At 24.8% G+C, this 25551-nt stretch overlaps 2 protein-coding genes across 2 annotated transcripts; both read right to left on the bottom strand.

Annotated features, from left to right (window-relative positions):
• Positions 1–710: 710 nt before the first annotated feature.
• Positions 711–1011, bottom strand: OCT59_001312 (uncharacterized protein; the record flags this gene model as incomplete). Its single annotated transcript, XM_066139472.1, has 2 exons — positions 711–733; positions 816–1011. The coding sequence occupies 2 exons, from the start codon at positions 1009–1011 to the stop codon at positions 711–713; spliced, it is 219 nt and encodes a 72-aa protein (XP_065988872.1).
• Positions 1012–6850: 5839 nt separating this feature from the next.
• Positions 6851–7171, bottom strand: OCT59_001311 (uncharacterized protein; the record flags this gene model as incomplete). The annotated part of the gene is made up of 1 exon (XM_025325396.1): positions 6851–7171. The coding sequence occupies one exon, from the start codon at positions 7169–7171 to the stop codon at positions 6851–6853; it is 321 nt and encodes a 106-aa protein (XP_025181310.1).
• Between the last annotated feature and the right edge of the window lie 18380 nt (positions 7172–25551).

The following is a 25551-nucleotide window of genomic DNA, read 5'->3' as shown; positions in this document are numbered from 1 at the left end:
AGTTATGGGAGTCCAATGAGTTAGCTTCATCATATGAATTCAAATTATTATTTCGTGCATCCCGTGATGGACATTCACAAAACAAATTTCACGAAATTTGTGATAATAAATCTCGCACAGTAACAATTATTAAAGTGAAAGGATAGTAACGAAATTCTTGGAGGTTATAATCCAGCTGAATGGGACAATAGAACTACTAAAAATAGTTTTATATTTCTTTTACCAATGAAAATTATATTTTAAGTCGTGTAAAATACGAAGACTGGGACTTATCCGATATTAATTATTGTATAAAATCCTCTTATGAAAAATCGATTATAAAAATTGAAAGTGATTTCGATGTAAAAGAATGTGAATATTTCAAATTGATACATCATATAACTATATAAAAATATAAATAATAAAATAAATTATTTTCTTAAAAATGATCTGTTACAAAAATAATTTCATATAAAATTAATAAACTAAAGCCTGGATTTACTAGTATTTTCTTTAGAAATTCTGCGAGTTCTGCAAATAATTTGTTTTTTATATATTCATGAATCTAAAGGTAAGTTTTAAAATTAATGTATATACCATTTTATTCTCAAAACTAATTGAAAGGATGTTCAAATTCGAGAAGGAATTCTTAGCATTTGGGTAATAATATATTTCTCTACTATTAGTAGTATTAAAAGAGAATTGGTTTGCATTATTACATCTATCAAAAATTAATTTATCCATAAACCCACTCCTATTTGATTGAAGATTTAACTGATTAATATCTGATATATACAAGTCTTTATTTGAGTTTTAAAGGAAATTTAAACACCTACTTTTTTTGAAGTGATTTCGTTTAATTTGATCATTTTGCTTGGCCTCGTCTAACATACTCTCCTTTGACAATTGTTGATTTGCTAATATAAGTCCATTTATTTTTATTTCAGTTGCCGTTTCTCGTAAATGTTTGAGGTTGGAAACGTTCCTATATAATGGGCTGTTTTCCTGACACGTTTGATGGATGTTTCGCATTTCTTAAAGTATTGATAGGATCATTGGAGTTTGTTCTCTTAGAGGAACAACATCTTTGTGAATAAAATCATAACAGTTTTCAATATTTTTGATTATTGGTATTTTGTTATTAGTACAGAAAACGTTCTTATTAAAATTGGATATTGTGTTGTAAAATGAAATATTTTTTAATTTATGTGAAGAATAAGAGAATAAAGGTAAAAATTTTTATTTTAATTTATGTGAAGAATATGAGAATAAAGGTGAAAATTTTTTTATGTGAAGAATAGAAGCTTGCAAAAGGGACCAGTGCAGGCCGGGCCAGGTTGTAAAATAGGGGTCAATGCAGACCGAATATGGGAAAATTTTCATTATGATGAGTTTTTGTTTTTTATTTTTATTTTTTTTATTGGAATAAAATTTGAAAGCTTAAAAATACGCGGGATTAAATAGGACCCGAACAATATATAAATAGGTCATAGGAAATTGGCAAAATTTTACTATTAGCTCTACGCATTTTTTCAGGGCCGGAATTATGATAATGTCAGTCAGTTACTAAATAAAGTAATATATTTCTTACCAACGTTATCAAAATTTATCTAAAAAAGGAAAGATTTTCATGATTATTTTAGCCTATTCTACGCGTTATTTCTTGTTACCTATTTCAGTATTGCTCGGGGTCCTGATTAAATAATGATTTTTTTTTTTTTCATTAAAATAAATTAGGAAACTGATACAAAAAAAAAATTTTTTTTTTCAGCCCATTCAACCTCTACGGCTTTGATGTTGTGTGATTGTGTAATATATATACAGTATGTTTTTTCCCCCGATGATCATATCCTGAAATGCATTAATTTTTGACAATCATATGAATTGATGAAAATGAGATAGTAACGGGTAACCCCTACAAGCCCACCAGGAAGCCACATCAGTGGCACAACTAAGCCATCATTTTTTTTTATTTATGTTTATACACAAACTTCGGTTTGACTTATACTTTCTTTTTTTATTTTCTTTTTAAAAATATAAAACTTATAATATTTTTTAATTAAAATTCATTAATCTACGGGATGTTTCTCTTGAAAGAAACATTGCAATTTTGTAAATGTGGCTTTATTTCTTGTTAAATGTGGCGAAATTACCGAGATTCGTAACATAAAAATTTGTAAAATTAAATTATACAATAAATACATTTTTTTTCATATGATTGTACTTTTGAAATAAATAGTATTCGTCAAATATCTGATAATGACATCAAAAAAAAGGGTTATTTATTATCCATATCTTTTCCTTTTTCAGAATTCCATTCTACTGTTTATTGGTCGGATGTTACGTTTTAATACGTACCCCATGAATAAAAGGGTCAGTGTTCCGATTTGTATCTATAGTTAGAATTTTTATCAATCTATTTGCCATAAATGTAGAACAAGGTGAGAAAATCATATTTTGTAATATTTTTTTTAAAATATTTTTGACCTTTAATTCTTTTTTTTTTTGTAAAAAAATATATATAACAAATTGCAAGATAACTTTCGATAAATTGCTCCTTCAAATATTTTTTATAAATAATTTGAGCGTATTAAAAATATTTGAATATGTACTTTTATACTATAAATATATGAAATTGCCAATAATAACAATTGTTTTTTAATTACCAAGTCATTACTGTAATACTTGGATCGGGTACAAACGTTGTACAAACGAGTATTACACCAATTATTTCCCTTATCCGTGAAAAAGGCTTATTTGTGTGAAAAATTTCAATAAATAATTACTGATTAAGTTTCATTGATGTAACAAATATTAATCCTAAACTGGAGCATCAAAAAGGTCATCAATGGATTGATAAATCAGTCGGCATTACAAACCAACCATATATGGCAATCTATTATGACACATCGATAGATGGTGCCATAGGACATAATTCTAATCTGATTATAGTCTTGATCCAAACCAAAAAAGAATAAACAATATTTTTTGGTTAAAAAAATATCCTAAAAATTTTGATAAATTCTGATTAAAAAAAAATCCCCTAAAAAAATCCAAAAAAAAGAATAAGAAAATCCAGTTAAAATTTTTAATTAACCGTACCGGAAATGTATTAGTTTAAAGATTGGTAGGAAATCGAGCTTCCTAGACCTACTTTATTTAACTAAAGTATCAAAATTACGTAAACTAATTAATTTTATTATAAATATTTAAGCAATATCAATAAGTAAATAAAAACTTGCATGATCTAGTTTATAATGTGTGGTCAAATCAATAACTTTAGGGGCTTTGGTGGCTTTCTGTTTTCTTTTTGTAAAAAACCGGTCAACCAATTTGGAAATATGTCTTTCCATGTGAACACGTTCAATGTTTGAAACGTTCGAAATGATCAAAAATTTTCAATATATTAACGTTTGAGGACAGTTTTTTCGAGCGATTGTAGTAGAAGAATAATGGTTATCCTTAATCAAATGAGTTTTATGAAAATTTTATTATAAAGAGCGCTCCTTATTTAAAAACTTTAGTGTTTTTCGATTTTTAGTGAGATTTTTTTTAGTCAATGATATTGTTTCTGATTAATAAATTCACATGAAAATTTTTTTAGTTAGAACTTTTTTGTTTATTGTTTTTTCAATATTATTTCCCAATTAATAAATTTGCGTAGAAAATTTTTTTTTTGATATCAACGAATTTTTTTTAGTGAGATTGTTTTTAATTATTATATAGATACATAACAATATTAAATAATTCTGTAATTAAATCTATAATAAATTTATATAACTAAAAAAAATTGTCTGACATTTGGCATAACAGTAAATAATTTTGAATTATGAAACTTGAAATCCCATGCCATATAATTAAAACTCGTGAAATGCCTCCTCTGATCTATTTATGGTCAAAAACTATTCAACTAATCCATTTTTCAAACCGAAAAATTTTAATTTTTTTTCCCAAACTGAAAATTTTATTTTTAAATAATCCCGATTTTTTTTATATTATTTTTTTTCTTTAGGCGGTACTTTTTTTTCAGATTCCTTTTTTTTCCAGAAATTTCCCTTTTTTAAACCGATTTCTTTCTTTATTTTTTTTGATTTTTTTTTAAAGAAATAAAATATTATATTAGATATATTTACAAAATTATTATTTTTTAAAAAAATCAATATAACATGTAGGAAAATTGACCGACATTGATAGAAGATAGAAAGATGATTAAGATTTTTTTCAATTAAATTGAACGTCTGGATAAATAGTTTGATTTTCAAATTCATAAAAATCAAAAAAAAATTGATGTTTTTACAATATTTTATAATTAATTAATTAAAAAAATTGTTAATTTAATAATAGATTATTATAACCAAATCCATATCCGAAATCCTCTAAATAATCACCAGATTTTTGAATAAAAATTTTAATTCAAATGGTTTAATTAAATTAATAACTTATCGAGTAAAATAAGTATCAAAAGAATAATAATAAGTGAAATGAACAAATTCTAATACCATTTATTATTCAAATATTTTTCTAAGTTTGTTATAAGTTTAAGATTGACGTAATATAAAATATAATTAATTAATAAAAATATTTGTAGTATTTTCATAATAACAAAGTTTTTTCGAAAATACTTCTAGAAAATTAATCAATTTTTATTGATATTATTGATAATGATTATTTTTCACAATTCCTTAATTAATCCGAATTTAATTCTACACTCAAACGTCAAATCATTAATATAAATATCTACATTATTGTAAATATAATTTATATTCATTCTAATATTATAAATATGATTTAATATATCTTATTCTATTATTTTTTTGTTAACTAGTTATATTTTTAGAAAAAATATATCTTTTTTTTTCTTCTCTTTTTTTTTCTTTTTATGGTTTTTTTTTCTAAGATAAATATTACATGAGAAACTAACCAGCTCAATTGAGCCAATTAAATTTAAACGCCACAAAAATCACATGGGTATGGACAGACACTAATTATTTTGTAAAGATTAAGTAATCTGACAATTTCGCAGATATAGTAGTTATTAAATAACAGTTTAATACTTTTGATGGATATTTATGTGTATAATATTTTGAATATTTTACAAGATATAGTAACATTATAATAAATTTTCTTTATTAGCATTAATATTATAGTTAATAATAAAAAAAACAATATTTAAATAAGTATTATTATATAGTCATATTAATTAAATGTATTTCATTTTAGTTATATAGATTCAAATAAAGAAACAATATATAATTTTAAGCTATTGACAAATTTTTCATACACATATCATAATATGGCTTGTCTCTTATTAGTAGTATATGAAGATTGTATATAATGTTCAATAAATTTTACTAAATCATGTTTAATAGAAAAAACTAACTCTCGATATCAGTCATCAGAAATGTCACATGAATTGACGATCATTAATAAATATAGTTTGTGTAACATACCGTCTTTTACCGCCTATTCTTTTACATGCTACCCTACATTTTTCTATAAAATTTGTGGTAATTTTATTATTTGAAATAAAAAATAATATTATTGAAACTTTACTCACTTTTTCACATATATGTCACTGATTGAACTGTTAAACATATCGTAAATATCACCCAGATATATGTATTTCGTAGCTATTTTTTATTTTACGTAAAAAAAACTTGACTGTCAATTTTGTAAAAATTGCGAATTATCATTTTTATATATATGACAACAAGGTAAAACATAAGTTAAATCGAAAATAAACTTATTTATTTAACTTCACTAGTAATAATAAGTGATTTTAATTGATTTTATTCTTTATTAACACGATAATTCCAGACCCTTTTCTTATCTCATTCAGCTCCAAGTAATTGAAGTGTTTCATTATATATATGGCTTGGAATCTTTTCATAAGCCAACAGACGTCCCAGTATTTGCTCTTCATGTGCAAGTACTTTTCTTCGTTTTTTTGGAACTGGTCATTATGGTCATCAACTTGTAGCTAAAGTGGTAGATGTTTAGGTGAATTAGACATGTTTTAAGACCACAACAAAATTTGCGCATATAGCGCATACCTCCAGTTGATTATTATTTAAAGGTATTGCTTCACGATTTCATGTCTCCCTTTTACTTCTCTTTGTCTCCCTTTCATTCCTCCTTGTTTCTCTTTCATTCCTCTTTTTATCAGTATAGTCTTTGTGCCTTGTTCAGTAAACTTCCAATGCACGTCCTCCTTGTGCATTTCAAGGTTCACTTTTTATCACATAATGCTTATAAATTACCCGCATTCATTCCAAGCTATTTTCATAACATGCAAGTAATTTTTTGTAGAGTTTGGAATCGATTAAGGTTAATCGATTAATTAATCGACTAAGACGGTTAATCGATTAAGGTATCTCAAAAATCGGTTAATCAATTAAATTATCAACCCATAATTCTGGTCAAATTATCTAATGCGGCCCAGAGCTGTGAATTTTTGGTCACGTGTTCTCCGAACTTGGAAGAATTTGTATTAATTTTTTAATGATAATAATAATAAATAAGACTTTCCTATAACTAAATGTATGATCAAAAACAATTTGGTGCAATCTGCGGTCAAAAAAAAAAAATTTTTAATATTTTAATATTAATCGATTATTAATCGATTAAGGTTTTTTTGGTCGGTTCCAACCTCTAATTTTTTGTATCCTTTTTTGTGTATTTCAGGTGGCTCAAGCAAGATCTTTAAAAATCTGATGTGATAATGGATCCGTCATGTCAAAGATCATAACTAAGTCTTCTACTAGTTCCCATAATATCTTTCTTCTGGAATTAATAGCACATTCACTCTGGAAATTGAAGTGTTCCCAAGGTCGGGTATTCACTTAGGAGTAGTAGGTCAACTCTTTTCCTTTCAGACTGTGATGCTTTTTAATTTTGTTTTGTTAATAACATTTCCAGTAATGTCTTGTTTAATGAAATGAACTCCAAACGTTTCAAGCACTTCATCAAACCTGAAACAAACAGGCTTTTGATTGTTATTTTCATCATCAATGTTCTTTGGTATCCTGAATGATCCAACATGTTGCAGATTTTCGTTCAATTTTAGATACTTAATCAAAGTAGAGAGGTGTTGAGTGATTGCTACTGCATAATTTGATTTACCTGCACTTGGAAAAAGAGGTAATGCTGCAGCAAGAGTATCTTGTTGCAAATTGTGATTTCCAATTTTCATTCCTATTCAGTGAGCTTTCCATGATATTCCAGCCCACTGATAATAAAGATAGTATCAATATTTTTATCTATTATTTCTGACAAATTAATATTTTAATTTAAGAAAATAGTTTTACCAGATTATAAATGAGAAATAGTTTATCATTAAGAAACTAGTTTTATCAATTTGTAAATGAGAAATAATTGTTAGTTACAGAAATAGATTGAGAAACCAGTGTATGAATGAAATAAAATGAAAAGGATAGATTAGATTATTTTTAGGGTACTTTTAATTTTAGGGTAGTTAATGAAATTTCAACATGTATAAATGTCTGCAGAATTTGATGAGAATTCCTCAGTCTTTTTGACTCAATAAAGATAAATATAATTATTAAAAGTTAATTTGAATATGCTTATTGTTTGCTGATTTAATTAATGTTTAATTTATTAAAATGATAAAATATGGAGAAATTATTGCAGTTTAAAAGTAGAATTTAAAAGTTGAAATTAAGAGAATTTTCATAAGGAGAACTATCAAAGTTTAAAAGTAGTAATAAATATAAAATTTAAACCAAGCAAGGATAAATTAATGTTTCATTGAGAACATTTAAGATAAATTAGGGTTTCGTCTATCACTATGTGGCAGATGCCAGTGATACTGGTAATGAGTGTGTTTTCGGAACAGTACATTAATTGTCCCAGTAAATGTCCAGGCACTTTCAGAAAAATTATTGGACAATCTAGACAATTTCTGGACACGTATTTTTTATAGGGTATTTGTAAAATTAATTAAATAAAATATAATTATATTTAATGTATAGAAGCAATTAGAATTTTAATGATAAAAATGGTTTATGTAAAGATCTAAATGATTTGTAAAAATATTTTTCAATTAATGAATGTTTATTGATATTATATTTAAAAAAAATCAAAAATTAATTGATGAGATTAAATTGTGATTAGAACATAAAAATTTAAAAGTAAAATAATATTTTGAGATGAAATAGCACAAATATTTACAGATATTGTATGAAAGATTTGTATTTTATAAAGCAAGTCCATATTATTAAAATATTCAATAACATTATAATAAACAATATAAATTTCTTTCATTTTTAATAAATACTTAATAATAACCTATAAACTAAGTTTCCTAGTTTACCATTATCTTTATCCATTAAAGTACCAATCTAATATTCAATAAAACAACAAATTTTACTTGTATTAAGTACTTTATAATAATGTATTTGAAAGTAACAGTAAGTTATCATTAATTTTATATTCATTAAACTTTTCTTTACCATCTTCATTTAAAAAGCATAAATAACTAAAATAAGCTTCAATACAATGATAATGTTGGATAGGAGCAGTGTATGAAATTCAAGTCAAATACTTTTTGCATAATTCACAATAAAAATTCACATGCAATTTGCGCAAAACAAATCCAATTTGCTGTATTTGGGTTTTTAAATATGAAATTTTAAAATTATAAGTTACGCTATGTACAAACTAGAATTATGTATAATTTGAAAATTAAAAAGTAGGTTTTCTGCAAATAGATTTCATATACTGGGTAGGAGCTGAAAATGGATCTTCCCATAATAATGGGATAACTAAGTGACACCATAATCTATTAAATAATATAAGATGCATGAATACAATGTTGAAAAATCTTTTCTAAAATATTGTTTAGTTTCAACTTGTCAATTCAGGTAAATTTCCTGAAATATTTTTGAGCATGCCATGTTAGTAAAAGAAAAGGGATTTGCTTACATTTCAAAAAAAGGAATAAATTTTTGTTGCATAATTTATTAGGTATTTCATAAAAAGACAACAAAAGAACCAAAAATAATGTGTCATGTGAATTATTCCTTTTTTAAATAATAAATCCTTTGTCCAATTGGGCGGATGAGTGTAATTCTAGCCTGCTGTCTGCTGGTCTCTTGTTTGTTACATCATAAAGTAGATAAATGTATAATTATTTGTAATTTTTAAATAATTCCAATAGAAAATTACTATGTAATGGTTATGACTTATATATATATCAAGAATTAGATCATGTTATTTTATTTTCTCAAAATCATATAATCTTATTGATACAAACCAAATTTTTATCAATTCTAACTTTTATTATTACAATTTTTTTAATTACACTAATTTTTCATGATAAAACATGATTTATTGGAAAAGTGAAGTCAGTTTATTGATAATAATCACTGAACATATGAATCATCTGTAAACAGAGCCTCTAAATAGAACTTTGTTGTGATATATCTACTAAGTTTACTAGTATTGAAATAGCCAAAAGTGTACATGGTTACACTTATGCTACTTAAGCAAATTATTCTTAAAGTGTACAAAACAGTTATCTTAATGTGATATCTCCATATCCAAGGGTCCTCTGTAAACACAAAAAAGTATATAGCAATAGTTGATATTAAAGAGAATCAAATTTGTGCATCAGAATGATGGAACTACAAGATTATTTTACTTCTAAATTCAAAAATTAGTTATACTAATTGGCTTAATAATCAACCTTTCAAGTTTCAACAATAAGATATTTGTAACTGAGTCATGTAAGAAACAAGCCAAACCTTTGCATGTTCATATTACTGTGTATTTTTTTTTTAAAAAAAAAAATACAACACAAATAAACCAAAATGCAATTATTGCCGTTTTCAGAAATGTTGACATTAGAATGTCGATCATTTCTATAAATCGAACACACCGAACACACACCGAACACAGCAATTAAAATTAAAAAAAAACAAATTTTCCTTTAAAAAAAGCAAAATTAAAACTTTAGTAATCTATTTTTAGGTAGTGTGCATAAAAAAATGTATAAAAATTATATTATTTGCATATATGTATTCACTTGTATTTGCTTGTATTTGCCAATGTTCGGTGTGTTCGGTGTGTTCGTTTGTGTTCGGTGTGTGTTCGGTACAAATTTTCATATTTTCAATTTTATTCATATCTAAAAAGTGACAAAAATAGTTTTTATATAAAGTTATGCATGAATACTTCAAGTTTGCATAATTTTTTGTATGTGTTCATGGTGTGTTCGGTGTGTTCGGTATAAAATGGTCAAAATTTCAGATTGTCAACATTTCTGAAAACGGCAATAAATAAAAAAATCTTGATTTGTAATTTTTTTAGTACTATATATATTAAGGCTGACAATATTACCCATTAATTAATAAAGCATAAAGTGTATATAATCATGCTATTAATTAAATATATGTTAGTTGGCATCCGCAATTTTTAAATTATCCAAAAGATAAGATTGGATAATGGATCTGAGAACCATGTAGTATCATATAAGTATTCCATTAGTTTAGTTTCTATAATTAATTCATGTATGTCATTTTTTTGATAAGCATGTTTGGGTAAATGTTTGACAAATTTTGATAAATTCATGTTATATTTGAAGGATCTGCAGCTTTACCATTTTGACGGCTGTTATTAATTTTTTCAGGATGATTGAATCTCCTATTTTGTTAGAGGCTGAGATTGGTATGTTATCCTTTGGTTTATAAATTTCAATTCATAAAGATAGTAATGTTTTGTATTTGAATATCTTTTTAAAGAGGAGATATATATATATATATATATATATATATAATGTTGGTTCTATATTTTGAAAGTAATCTACCCTTCTCTTCTATTCTTACAAGATTTTCTGAGCTATTTTTTACTTTTCCAAATTTTTACTTCTCCAATAAGTGTTTACCAGCATTTGCAGCAACTTCATTTAAAAGGGACAAATATAAATTATTACCATATTTGTCATTTCCTATAATTGAATCATAATCTCCCTTTTTTGTATTTTCATTTTTTATTTCTAATACTTTTGATTTAATGGTGATTATTGTAACATTTTTTTCTGATTCTTTTATCTTGTTTGTGGATAAATTGAGTTATTTTTTATTTTTGTTAAATGGAGAAATTGCTTTTGTCTTTTTAGAATCAATATAAGTGATGAGAAAACATATTTTAAGAATGTTATCTTTTTGTAATGGTGTGATGATGTATAACTAATGAATTGTTGATATGCTTTATTACTAATCATACATGTAAATCTTTTAAGTATTTTGTTTGATATTCCAATTGGAAAACTTGAAATAGGATATCACCTTTAAACTTTGTTTAATATGATTTAAAATGTAATAATTATTTTCCATAATCCTTATATTATGGTTATAATTATAATTATGTTGTTAAAGTCAGAAAATAGGTAATTTGGCTTTTTAAATAGCTGTTCATATACTATTGTTAATTTTATTGAATTCATATTCAATTGTTTTGGATATATTTTTTTTGATCTGTTAACAATTCATAGTTATTATATTCATTTCAAACATAATTTTGAAATATAAAATGTCAAAATTAAATTAAAAATTATTACTACATAGTTTAGTCAATGACAAAATCAAAACTAGTTAATGGCAAAACTGAAATTTTTGGCAAAAAGAGTTTAGCCAGGTATCACTAGTATTTTCTATTGAAATTAACTCTAATTAAATAATGAAATACCAAAGATACAAGAAATTAGGTTATAATCAGAATTATCTTTGGTGAAGCAAATATTATGCATTCATTAATATTTTGTGATGCATATAATAAATTAATATATGAAGTATAGTTTCTTGAATTTGATTATATATAAGTATAGGATAAATTTTTAATGGATAGAATCTATGAATTTCTTAAATTTTAAGTTTTATATTATTGATTTGTGATAAAAGTCAATTCTCCCTTCTTTTATCAGTTTCAATTTGCCTAGCTTCTTGTTATTCTAACCAATTTGAAGAGTATTTTCAAAATTAATTTTATTATTTTTAGATTTTTTTCTATTTTGATTATCCAAATTAATTTCTATTTTTTTATTTTCATACTTATTAAATTTTTTACCAATTTTTTTATACAGTATGAGATTTCATTCTTGTTACTTGAAACTGTTGGCAAAGTGGGTTGAGTGTCCATATAAATATCATCATCTTCATCATCTTCTATCTTATGTAGATGGATATCATTGATTTTGTTTGGATTAATGTTAAAGTTTCAATTACTATTTTTTGTTTACAACATTTATATCATTGTATGTCAAGTCATAAATATGCTTAGTTTAATGATTTGACTTTATCAGGAATCAAATTTGAGATATAATCCAGTAACAGCTATAGAAATATGTTGTAGATCTTGTAATATTGAAATAATTATTTTTAATTATTTTCTTTTTTTGATTTTTTTGATCATGTAATTGAACTTTTGATTAATCATTTCATGGTGAATTGGATTGTGAATGATAAGTTTAAAAATGTATATAAGTGGAAGAAAATGCACTATAGGGATTATAATTAGTGTTATCGAAAAAGTGTAAGTTATTATTAATATTTAATTCGTAAGCATCATAAATTTTCTTTTTGTTGTCCTGTTATGAAGTAATTACAAAATGGATATAAAATAAGTCCTTAATGGGAGAGAGAAAATTATTGTTGTAGTTGAAAGTAGGAATGAATCTGTGCAATTCCAATAGGCGTTGGGGATGGTTCATGTTGACTTACAATTTCATTTTAATCTAAGTGTATTTCTTCATTATCTAGTTTATTTCTTTGTATATATTGATACTTTATTCTTGGCCAATAGTTATCTAAATTATAATTTTTGGAAGTATAATTTATAAACCCTGTGGTTGAAATTTGTTGTTTTTGTTTAATAATAGATTGACCACTTGCTGGTTGAATCTTTGCTGTTTGATTCATATTGTTGGTAGTAATAGGAACATATTAGAACAAGTAAGGAAATGATAGTTGATTAGCTTGGATGATATTTTTTTCAATATATTGTGAACTGTCATTAATTGTTAGTCTCTTTTGGCTTTATTTTCCATACTAATTTATTGAATTGGTTGGTTTCTTTTGTTTGTATATTGGTATTAGAAAGGCTATTGACCATTTCTGTTATTTGTATTTGTTGAATTGCTACCATTTGTTAAAGATCATTAATAAGTTTTTCTGCTTTTTGTAGTCTTTCTTTGAAATTCTTAATTTCTTCTAATTTGTAACTAATAAGAAGATTGTTTATATTTGGTGGCATATGTGTTGAGGAAGGATTTGATAGTAATGATAAAAGTATTCATATTGGTTTAGGGTTTTTGTGATCCTAGTTGTGAAATTAGTTGTTCTTTGAAATTGGTATAATTTATTTGTTCTATTTTTTGTTGCAGATGTATTATTTTGTAGTTCTTTTATTTTTAGAAGAGAACTGTAATTTTTGGATATGTTTTGATCTATTATGATCTTCAACATATTTTAATTAATAAGTAGCTTTTGAAAAATTTTTATCTATTGTATATGGCACTTGGCAATTGTTAATTGGCGGGTTTTTACTAGGAGCAAGATCCACATTTACCAGAATAGTTAAGGAAATCATGTAGATAGATATTCATCTTAAAGACTTCTGTTGTCTTGCATATCATCTTTAGAAACTATGTTATATGCAGTTTTAGTTGAATTATAATTTTATGTAGGTTATTATTAGGTTAGTATTACTGGAAAGACTTGTGATTCTATACCTATGTGATAAAGCACTTCATTGTTTTTTCCTATAATATAATGAATTTCTTTACAAGAGCCTGAAACTAACAAAAATAACTGTTTAGTATTAGACTTTAATTTGTTTTCTTCGCCTACGACGAAGTATGAATAGGTATTTCTTCATAGTTTATATTGACTGGTAGTATTCTAGAATAAAAATTCTTTTATTTTTAAAGATAATTCTTTTTGAAGTAGGTATTCGGCTTCAAATGGTTCTTTAAATTCTATAAATCTGATTTGAATTGTAGTTATTTAAGCAAATTTGTTGTAATGCCATGCATTTGGATGTTTGTAATTTTTCATATTCTGTTCATAATTTCTGATAAGGGTAGTTTTGTTTGAGTCAAAGTTTTTGACTTCTCTACCAGTAATGTTAATTATATGTTTTAATAAGTGCATTAGTTTTATAAAATAGCAGTACATCTGTTATTTTGATAGAGCATTTCACTTTAATTTCAGCATCTCACATAATGTACTGTATGTTTCAATATTCATTGAGTTATAATTGTATAATAGTGCGCTAAGAAGGCAAAAAGCACATGACTTTTGTTAATATATTTTACATATATATTTTGTTTGTAAAAATAGTACAGTGTTCATATGTTTACCATCTAATTTGATGTAAGTCTTTTGTATTAACTAAAAAGGCTTCTCTGATTCTTTTTCTGATATTCATATTGGATCTGCATCTGAATTAAGAATACTTTTATTTTGATTATTATTTGGTTCTGGAATTGATTGAAGGAATGGTGTCATGTATGGTGCATCATTTTTATTAACTAGTAGATGGAAGTTTTCATTTTTGTAATTTATAGCCAGTTGGAAGTATCTGTAGTATTTTCAATAACTCTAATTTTGTTAAAACATTCTACTGTTTCTGTAGAGTCTTGGTATTTACATGTGCCATAAGTTTCTACCATAATGTCTGGCTCTGACATGTTTCTTTATTCTTATATTTGTTTTTTATTAAACAAGTAATGGGTGATAATGAAATATAGCTTTTTTACATCAAGAAGTTGAAAATAAATGAGGTTTTATAATAATTTTAATGAATTATTTGTATTTTTTCTTCTGCAAAATTTTCAGATATGTGATCAATATTTCCACCAATATTGTTGGTTAGTAATATAAAGTGTGGTATTTAATTATTAAAGTTTAGTATTAAAAGTTATGTGATATTTCATGTTGTAATGATGTGATTAATCTCTGGTTATAGTTTAAGGAAGTACTGTTATTTTCTAAATTGATGAACCATTTAGGTGTTCTTTCTTTTTAGTTGTGAGAGAAGTTTTTTAATATCTTCCTAAGTGTTTAGGTAATTTCTATCAATGGAGCAAATTTGTCTATAAATATTATACATTTATTTTTATAGTGACATTAAATCTGCACAGTATAGTAAATTTTTGAGGTATAGTACAATTGGTTATTCTTCCTTATACTTAAATCTCTGTTGATGTAGAAAGTTATGTCCTGTAATGTAAGAAAATGCAGTAGCCACTAGTTGATTTTGTTTATTAGTACAAGGTTTTTTAATACTAAGTTTTTGGTAGATCACCAATACTTTGTATTTAACCTATTATAATGAACTTTTCCTCCTTAGATAAACACCATGAGTTCAAATTTTTCCATTGATTTTAATGTCATTAAGCTTAAAAATTTTGTTGTGTACTTCAATGATTCTTTTAATATTTTGTCTAAATAAACCAATTCATCACATGTCATTAGCAAATGTGATAGCCACAATTCGTCCTTCTAATATTGTATTTCACAATATAAACTACTAAAATTCTTAGACATTTAACAAATAAAAATATAAAAAAATTATTAAAATAAAAAAAATAAAAAAGTTGTAAAATAAAAATACAGTGTACCGTTTGGATGAAAAGTGCCAAAATTTCGAAAAATTGATTTTTCGAATTTTTGAATTTTAAAATCTCCTTATAAGGAGATTCTCCTTATAAGGAAAATCTCCTTTTATGGCAATGTAACGTTACACAAATGTCCAAATAAGGAAGTTTGTATTACCAAATTTCCTTTTTTGGACGTTTTGTGTAACGTAGATCTATCCTATAAAAGGAAAATTTCCTTATAAGGCGATTTTAAAGTTCAAAATTTCGAAATTTCGAAATTTCAAAAAAAAATTACCATAAAAGGAAATTTTTTTTAAGATTTTTGAAATTTTGAAATTTCGAAATTTTGAATTTGAAAATCGCCTTTTAAGGAAATTTTCCTTTTATGTAAGGGATCTACGTCGCACAATATTTAATTTATAGTGCCAGCCAGAATTATAATCTCCTTATACAGAAATTTTGTTTAAAAATATTTTTTTTAACAAATCTGGTGGCTAAACTATTTACCCGAATTCCGAAATCATGTGTTAATATTTATTTTTACCAAAAATTGGAGTAATCCTGGCCGGATTTAAGAAAAATATTAATGTAACGTTACACAAATTTCCAAAAAAGGAAATTTTGCTTCTCGCAAAAAATTGGAAATTTGGTTTCACAAATACTCCAAAAAAGGAAATTTACATGGCGATCACTTAATTCCGGCCAGCATTATAAATTTTTTATATTCTTTATTAATTAAAAAAATTTAATTTTTTTTAATAAACTTTTAATTTTTTTTTAATGATCTATATATACTTTATTAATATTAAGTTCATATACCATATAAACAAATTATCATAAGCTATATCCATCCAATAGAATGCAATCATCAAAATAATAAACTTTTAATAAACTTTAACTTTTTAATTTTTTTTAATAATAATAATAATTATTATTATTATTATTAGCATTATATTAATTTTTTAATTATGCAAAATAATTATCAATTTTACCAATGGCTGGTATCTTCTAATATTTGTATTTGAATAATACATATTTTTAATGAAGAAAAAGCAATATATGATAAAATTTATATTAATAAAATTTTTAATAATTTTTATTTTTTTTTGTTTTTTTATCAAATTTTCAATTATACAAAATAAATATTTATATTTAAGTGATGTATTAAATATGTTTTTAATGAAAAGAAAACAATATATAATGAATTTATTTAATATTCTTTTTAATAAATTTTTTTATAATTTTTATATTTTTATTTTTTAATTTTTCTTAAAAAACTTTTTAACTTTTAACTTTTCTTAATTTTTTTGTTTTCTTTTATCAAATTATTTTCAATTATACAAAATAATTATCAATTTTACTAATGGCTAGCATTTTCCAATATCTGTATTTAAGCGATATATTAATGTTTTTAATGAAAAGAAAGCAATATATGATAAAACTTATATAATATTCTTTTTAATAAATTTTTAATAATTTTTATGTTTTTTTTTAATAAACTTTTTTTATAAACTTTTTAATTTTTCTTAATAAACATTTTAATTTTTTTTAATAAGCTTTTTAATTTTTTTTTAATTTTTTTTGTTAATTTTTTTATCAAATTTTCAATTATACAAAATAATTATTACTGATTTTATTAATAACTCAATATTTGTATTTAAGTGATATATTAAACATATTTTTAATGAAAAGAAAACAATATATAATAAACTTATTTAATATTCTTTTTAATAAAATTTTTTATAATTTTTATAGGAATATGTTTTTTTTTCACCTGCAATATGTCACATCTTCCTTTTTTTTATTTTATTTATTTATTTATTTTATTACTAAAAGAGTGGCAAAACCCAGGCTATTACAAATAGAAGGAGAAAGAATTCGAAAAAACTTAAGACTAATATATGTGTATAGACCTTTGTTCGTCATCCCCTACGGGACCTCACTCTTTGATCTGTACTATTTGATAAAGTAGGACTACGCTAATAAATCAAATGGGAACCATAAAAAAAACTATCCGAGAGACTAGCGGCTATCTAAAAAAAGAAAGTTAAAGGCAATCAAAATATAAAAATTAAGATCCGTATTTTCCTTTCAACCAAGGTTGCCACCTGTGAATACTGTAAGAGGTGGAATGTTTCACACTATTTTAAGTTGTGTTATACATATGATAACGAAAAAAGAACCGAAAATGTAGATTAAACTACTAGATAAATGTAAAAACTCCAAATAAAAGAGTACTAATATATATATATAATTAATTAAACTGTCTTAGAACTTGAAGGTCCTGGTACCAGGGAGTCATCGGTAGTATCTGGTGAAGGACGTAGTCTTTGCATGTTATAATTTTGAAATGAGAAATAATGATTCTCGTTATTAATATTATCACGTTTGTTGGGCCGATATTCGACCTCTGCTGTATCATCTGATACATCAATATATTGAACGAGAAATTGAAGAAGGTTTTCGTTGTTGTATTCTTATTGTTGATTTTTTGTTCACGTGATTTGATAAACGTGATTCTATCTAATAATTTTTGGCGTATCATATTAAAATATTTTTTTTTGAATACAGCGTGGAAAAACTCGTTGGGCAGAAAAAAAATGCTGAAGCTGTTTGCTAATTTGAAATTTGGCGCTTGGTAGTGCACTTGTGGAATGATACTGAATAGGGGTAGTTGACATGAGATAGTCATTTGTGTGTATCCTTAAGTGAATTTGATTGGTGTCTAAATTATGATCAACAATCTCAAAAAAGAAACTTTTTGAACGTCTGAATTCATAGATCTTGTTGTAACCGGCTTTGTGTATTCTGGTCACGTGAAATTTTGTGAAAGAAATGAGAAAAGAATTATTTTCGCACGAAGGCAGTGAAAGGCATAAAGGAGTGTGGACATGTATAGTCGAGAATAAAGTATCCTGTAGTTGTATATTTGTATCTAAAACATTATTTTCAGCAGGTCCGTCTTCAGCAATATTACTTCTGATATCGGAAATAGCGTCCAACTGTCTATAAGATTTCAGAGACTCGTATGATACCGAGGAAAAATCTATCTCAATAAAGTTTGAAGAAGTCATATCCCTAATATATGGGCATTAATAAGAACAAAAACCTTATACTGTGACCGAAGCGCCCTACAGGGCCTCTTATCCCTTTGGGTGTTTCAAATAGAAACGAAAAAAAACCTTGCGCTAAATTACTGCGGAAAACTAACAAAATTAAAAAAGGGGGAAAGAGTTTTTTTTTTTTCATCTTCCTTTTTTTTGGTAATTTTTATATATTAATTATGTTGATCATTTTGATCACATAACTTTGTTAAGATTTTCCATTTTTTTAAAAAATCCTGGTGTGAAACCTTATGCACTTATTATGTACTATAAGAAACCTTATACTATATGTATTTTTGACCGCTCTGCAAGTTTTCTTAATATATCAAAAGAGATTTAGATTGTCATTTTGACTTTTATATGTAATATGTTATAGGAATGCGACATAACACAGGTATGATAAAAAATAAAACCCATTTTTATTTTTTTATTTTTTTATTTTTTAATTTTTCTTAAAAAACTTTTTTTTCTTTTAACTTTTCTTAATAAACTTTTTAATTTTTTTTGTTTTTTTTTGTCAAATTATTTTCAATTATACAAAATGATTAAATATTTGTATTTAAACGATATATTAATATTTTTAATAGTGAGAAAGCAATATATGATAAAACTTATATAATATTCTTTTTAAATAATTTTTATATTTTTTTTAATAAATTACAATAAACTTTTTTTATAAACTTTTTAATTTTTCTTAATGAACATTTTAATTTTTTTTTTTTTATCAAATTTTCAATTACAATCAACCCTTGTTATAACGAACCCTAGATTCCAGACCTCAACTTCACTATATAGTTATAGTAAAGATTTTAAGAAATTTAATTGGTTAATTCATTATAACAAGGGGAAATTTATTATAGTTGTCTGAAAATTCACTATATCAAAAGTTGACTGTATACAAAATAATTATCAATTTTACTAATAGCTAGCATTTCCAATATCTGTATTTAAGCGATATATTAATGTTTTTAATGAAAAGAAAGCAATATATAATAAAACTTATATAATATTTTTTTTAAATAATTTTTATATTTTTTTTAATAAATTATAATAAACTTTTTTTATAAACTTTTTAATTTTTCTTAATAAACATTTTAATTTTTTTTTAATAAGCTTTTTAATTTTTTTAATAAACATTTTAATTTTTTTTTTTTAACAAATTTTTAATTATACAAAATAATTATTAATTTTACTAATGGCTTAATATTTGTATTTAAGTAATATATTAAAGAGAAAATTTATTCATCGCACGTGCGATGACATCGCTACCCCCCCATTTTATTTATCACGTGATAAATCCAATTAAAATATAGCACGATTATTGTGTTACAATAAATATAAACAATTTTATAGCTTCGTCAATAGTTTTTTTTTCTAACACTCTTTTTAAATAAAAAAAACAACCTGTTTTTTTGCTTAAAAACGCGTTAAAGTTGCTTCTTAACATTTAAAAATACTTTTATGTACTAGTAAAGTAGCTCAAAAACTTTAATTGTTCAATTATCATAAAGAAATTGGGTTACACGGCTCAAGCAGTGATTCGTGAAACATGGAAAATGATAACACTCCACAGGTTAGTCAATTGCGCACATTTTTTTTTTGTGAAATACTACTGAAATACTATTGAAAGTGCTTAAAAAAAATTAATTTGGGGTAAACGGCATATGGTATAGAGTTTTAATAGCGTTAATTTCTTAACAATTAACATCAATAGCATTATTTATTAGTTAGATAGCGTTAAATGTACATTATTTATTAGTTAGGTGACGTTAAATAGCGTTAGATATATATTAATTAACGTCACAAAGCATTATATTATTGCGCATTAATTTATTGGTATTAAATAGCATTACTTTAATGTGCTTAACAGCTAACTTATTTATTAATCTATTAAATAGCAAGAAATTGAAACTGAAGTTGAAATTCCCGTAGAAATTATTCTTGGTTCAGAATTAGAAAGTCTTGACTCTACAAATTATCCTTCATTAACACATCCTATAGAATTATCTGTTAATTCAAAATTTAGTTCGTGGGAAATTGCTGAACATTATCTAAAGGAATATGGAAGGCAAAAGGGATTTGTAGTTAATAAATACCGAGTTGAATATATTCAATTATCAAACTCAACTGTTCAAATTCCCAGAAGAAGAACATTTGCTTGTGAATATGCTGGAAAGTACAAACCTAACTATAAGTCTAAGCAAATTGATCAACAACGTAATAAAGGGTCAAAAAAAACTGATTGTAAATGGCGGGTTCACTTGAGTAAAACTATAAATAATAATTTCATTCATGTAACGTCTATCCATCTTGAACACAACCACAAAATACTTGCTGATAATACACAATTTGCTACAACATTCCGAAAATTTAATCAATCTATAATGAATGAAATTGAACATGCAGTTATACATGGACGTTGTGATGCATATACTATAAGAAATCTATTACAACCATTATTTCCTGACCAGCTTTTTCTTACACAAGATCTTTCAAATGCAATTCAAAAAATTAAACGTGAAAAAAAAATAGCTGGAACAGATGCTTCTCATTTGTTAAAATTTCTCCTTGAACGACAAAAAGAAGAACCTATGATGTTTGTTCAACCTTTAATAAATGCGGATAGTGATAGACTGTGTGGTATATTTTGGATGACGGAAAATCAAATTATTTTGTGGACGCGTTATTCAGATGTTATTTTACACGATAATACCTCTAGAACTAATAGATATAACTGTCCATTATCTCTATTTATACTTGTTGATAATGATGGTAAATCACGTTTAGGAGCACAAGCTTTTTTAAATGATGAAACTCAGGAAAGTTATGAGTGGATTTTACAACAAACGCTAAATGCAACAGGAATTGAACCAAAAGTTATAATCACTGATATGGATCCTGCAATGGATGTGGCATGTCAAACTACGTACAAAAATGCGTATCACATACATTGCATTTGGCATATGACCTAAAATTTACCTAAACGTCTCAAAAATAAACTTGGTGCTGCAGATTTTAAGATATTTTTTCATGATTTTTGGAAAACTCGCAATTCACTATGTGCAGAGGTTTTTGAACAACGATTTCAAGCTTTATTAAATAACTTTCCCAGTGGCAGTGATTATTTACATGACCCAATATATTCAACACGCCATTCATGGGCACGAGCATTTACAAACAGAATATTTACAGCTGGTATACAGTCAACACAGCGTGTGGAGTCAATAAATGCCATTATTCATAAAGTTGTTAATTCTAGCTCTACAATGGCAGAAGTAGCTGAGGCATTAGATTCTCGAATGCAAAAAGAAGAAATAAACAAGAATTTTATAGCATGGAAATACAAATCAACAATATATCATCAGCCATTTGTTGTGGAAAATTTTTTTAGTAACGTTAATAATATAGTTCAAAAATATTTTTCACCAAGAATTGTTGGGGAAATACATAAACAAATGTGCGAATCAATAATTTACAAATGTGAAAAACTAGATATTAAAGATGCATTTGAGTTTATTGAGGATCAACTGGTGAGTAAAAAATTAAAATTATAGTAGAATGATATAATAAATGTTTAACTAGTACTATTATGTATATATTTTTAGGATCAAAATGAAATTCCCGAAAATCAAGAAAGCCAAGGAACGTCAAATGATCAAGAAGAAACCAATAATATTGAAGATTATTACGATTTTCGCCAGACATACTTAAAATCATTGTTAAATTCAGTACCAAAAGAAATGATTAAAGAAGTATGGCGTATCATTCCATATATGGTGCCAAGTTCATATCAGCATATTATTATTCTTAACGATGGAACCCATTTATGTACATGCTTGTTATTGGTTTCATATGGAATTATTTGTCGTCATTATTTTAAATTAATGATTGAAAATCCAAACGCATTATTCCATATAATGCTAATGCCAACAAGATGGCTTCTGGATGACGCTTGGAATCACATTGACTCTATTTTTAATGAAGCTTTTATCGGAACATCATCTAAAAATTTAAAGCCAATTCATGATGATAATATTGATCAAAGGATTTATCTTAATCCTAGGCATATTAATCACGTTCAAGAAGTAGAAATTTGTTATTATACACAAAAAAAAGTAGATTATGGTCGAATTATGGGACATTTTAAGAAAGCACTAAACTATTCATTTGATAATAACGATCAAAAAAATTTAGATGATATTATACTAGCTTACATTGCGGAAAAAGAAACTATTATGACTCAATTAGAAAGGGGAAATGTTCTTAAAGACAATAATACAAATAATCAATTAAAGTTGTCTGATGGTCGTACATATGATGTAGATGATATTGGAAATCCATTAAAACGTCAAGGAAAAGGGAGACCTGCTACTAAGCGATTAAAAGCTTGTAATGAACAAAAAAATAAGGCGAGTACGACACAAAAATCACAAAAAGAGAATGTACTATATGAAGAAAATATTGAAAATTCAAATGGGCGTAAATGTGGTTTGTGTCATAAAATGGGTCATTATGCTCCCAAGTGTCCCAATAAGAAAAACGTATAATATTTTAACAATTAAATAAAGTAATAATTTTTACTGTGTATAAATAATAATTTTTTAGTACATGTAAGCTAATTTATTAAGAGTTGAACAATATACAAATACAATTCTGAATTTCTAATATTTAAACTAACCTATAAAGGATATAATCCCACGAAAATCCTTATCATAAAACACTATTCATACCCTTCGTTGATTTATAAAATAGTGTGTTGAATTTCATTTTGTTTATTTCTGTATAAGCAAGGCTGTACGTCTAATCTTTACATTATGTTAATATCTAAATAAAAATTGGGCATTAGTTTGCGAGTTCAGAATTTCATTGCAAATGCACAACCACGACTAAAATATTCATACTTGTTTGTATAAATACCTCTTTCTATACTCCTCTTTCAAACACTTCGGATGCAATAAAAGGTGGCTTATCTATTATATGTGGTCGCACAGATCTGTTGTGCATTTATTCCAAAATAAATCTCAAAAATATCAAGTGTTTCCTGATGAAAAGTTTTGCCATTATCATATAAAAGAAAAGCAAAAACTAATTCTTTAAATTGAAGTATAAAAACGTATATACTTTTAATAAAAAAAAAGAATTTGTTTGATTGCTACTTGATTAAACTAATGAATTATATAAGAAAAATGATTAAAATCCAAGTTAATTTAAGTTATTAAAATTGATGAATAAAGAGAAATTTTACCTTCTTAAGCCACTGAAAAACACATCTAGATTCTTTAAAAGCAAAATCCATTAAAGATATTTGACAGAATTGCGTATCTTAGGAAATTCTTGCTATTTAATAGATTAATAAATAAGTTAGCTGTTGAGCACAATAAAGTAATACTATTTAACACCAATAAACTAATGCGCAATAATATAATGCTTTGTGACGTTAATTAATATACATCTAACGCTATTTAACGTCACCTAACTAATAAATAATGTACATTTAACGCTATCTAACATCACCTAACTAATAAATAATGCTATTGACGTTAATTGTTAAGAAATTAACGCTATTAAAACTCCAAATTAATTTTTTTTAAGCACTTTCAATAGTATTTCAGTAGTATTTCACAAAAAAAAAATGTGCGCAATTGACTAACCTGTGGAGTGTTATCATTTTCCATGTTTCACGAATCACTGCTTGAGCCGTGTAACCCAATTTCTTTATGATAATTGAACAATTAAAGTTTTTGAGCTACTTTACTAGTACATAAAAGTATTTTTAAATGTTAAGAAGCAACTTTAACGCGTTTTTAAGCAAAAAAACAGGTTGTTTTTTTTATTTAAAAAGAGTGTTAGAAAAAAAAACTATCGACGAAGCTATAAAATTGTTTATATTTATTGTAACACAATAATCGTGCTATATTTTAATTGGATTTATCACGTGATAAATAAAATGGGGGGTAGCGATGTCATCGCACGTGCGATGAATAAATTTTCTCTATATTAAATATGTTTTTAATAAAAAGAAAACAATATATACAATATATAATGAACTTATTTAATATTCTTTTTAATAAATTTTTTTATAATTATTATATTTTATCTTTTAATTTTTCTTAAAAAACTTTTTAACTTTTTTCTTAATAAACTTTTTAATTTTTTTTTGTTTTTTTTGTCAAATTATTTTCAATTATACAAAATGATTTTCAATTTTACTAATGGCTAGCATTTTCCAATATCTGTATTTAAGCGATATATTAATATTTTTAATAAAGAAAAAGCAATATATGATAAAACTTATATAATATTCTTTTTAATAAATTTTTTAATAAATATTCTTTTTAATTAATATTCTTTTCTTTTTAATAAATTGTTTTAATAAATATTCTTTTTTTTATAAATTAAAATTAATATAAATTTGAAAATCATAAAATAAGCATATCTTAATCTGTTTTATAAGTTTACTTAAAGAAAAAAAATAGTTTTTAAATACTATTTTTAACTTTATATTTAAACGAAGATTTTGCTAATTATATCCAAAAATAGAAAAACAAGAAAATGGCATTTAAAACCTCATTTTGTATTTTAAGTAAACTTATAGAGCAGATTAAAATAGTACATTTAATATATTGTATATGTTTAAAAGATTGTATTATTTTATATATATGGTGAAAATTTTATTTATAAAAAAATTTTTTTTTGAAATTATATAATTTACTTCTACTTTAGACATTTTTCAAAAAGGAAAGTGTAATGCATTATATATGTAATGAATAAATTTACTTATAATAAAATAATATAAAAAGGATATTAAAGGCAAATATTGGAGAGACTTATTGGAAAAAATATAAAAAA

This window comes from Rhizophagus irregularis, chromosome 1 (genome assembly GCF_026210795.1).
Source record: "Rhizophagus irregularis chromosome 1, complete sequence".
Classification (NCBI taxonomy): Eukaryota; Fungi; Glomeromycota; class Glomeromycetes; order Glomerales; family Glomeraceae; genus Rhizophagus; species Rhizophagus irregularis.
Note: the sequence above shows the minus strand (reverse complement) of the source record. Positions and strands in the feature narration are given on the sequence as shown.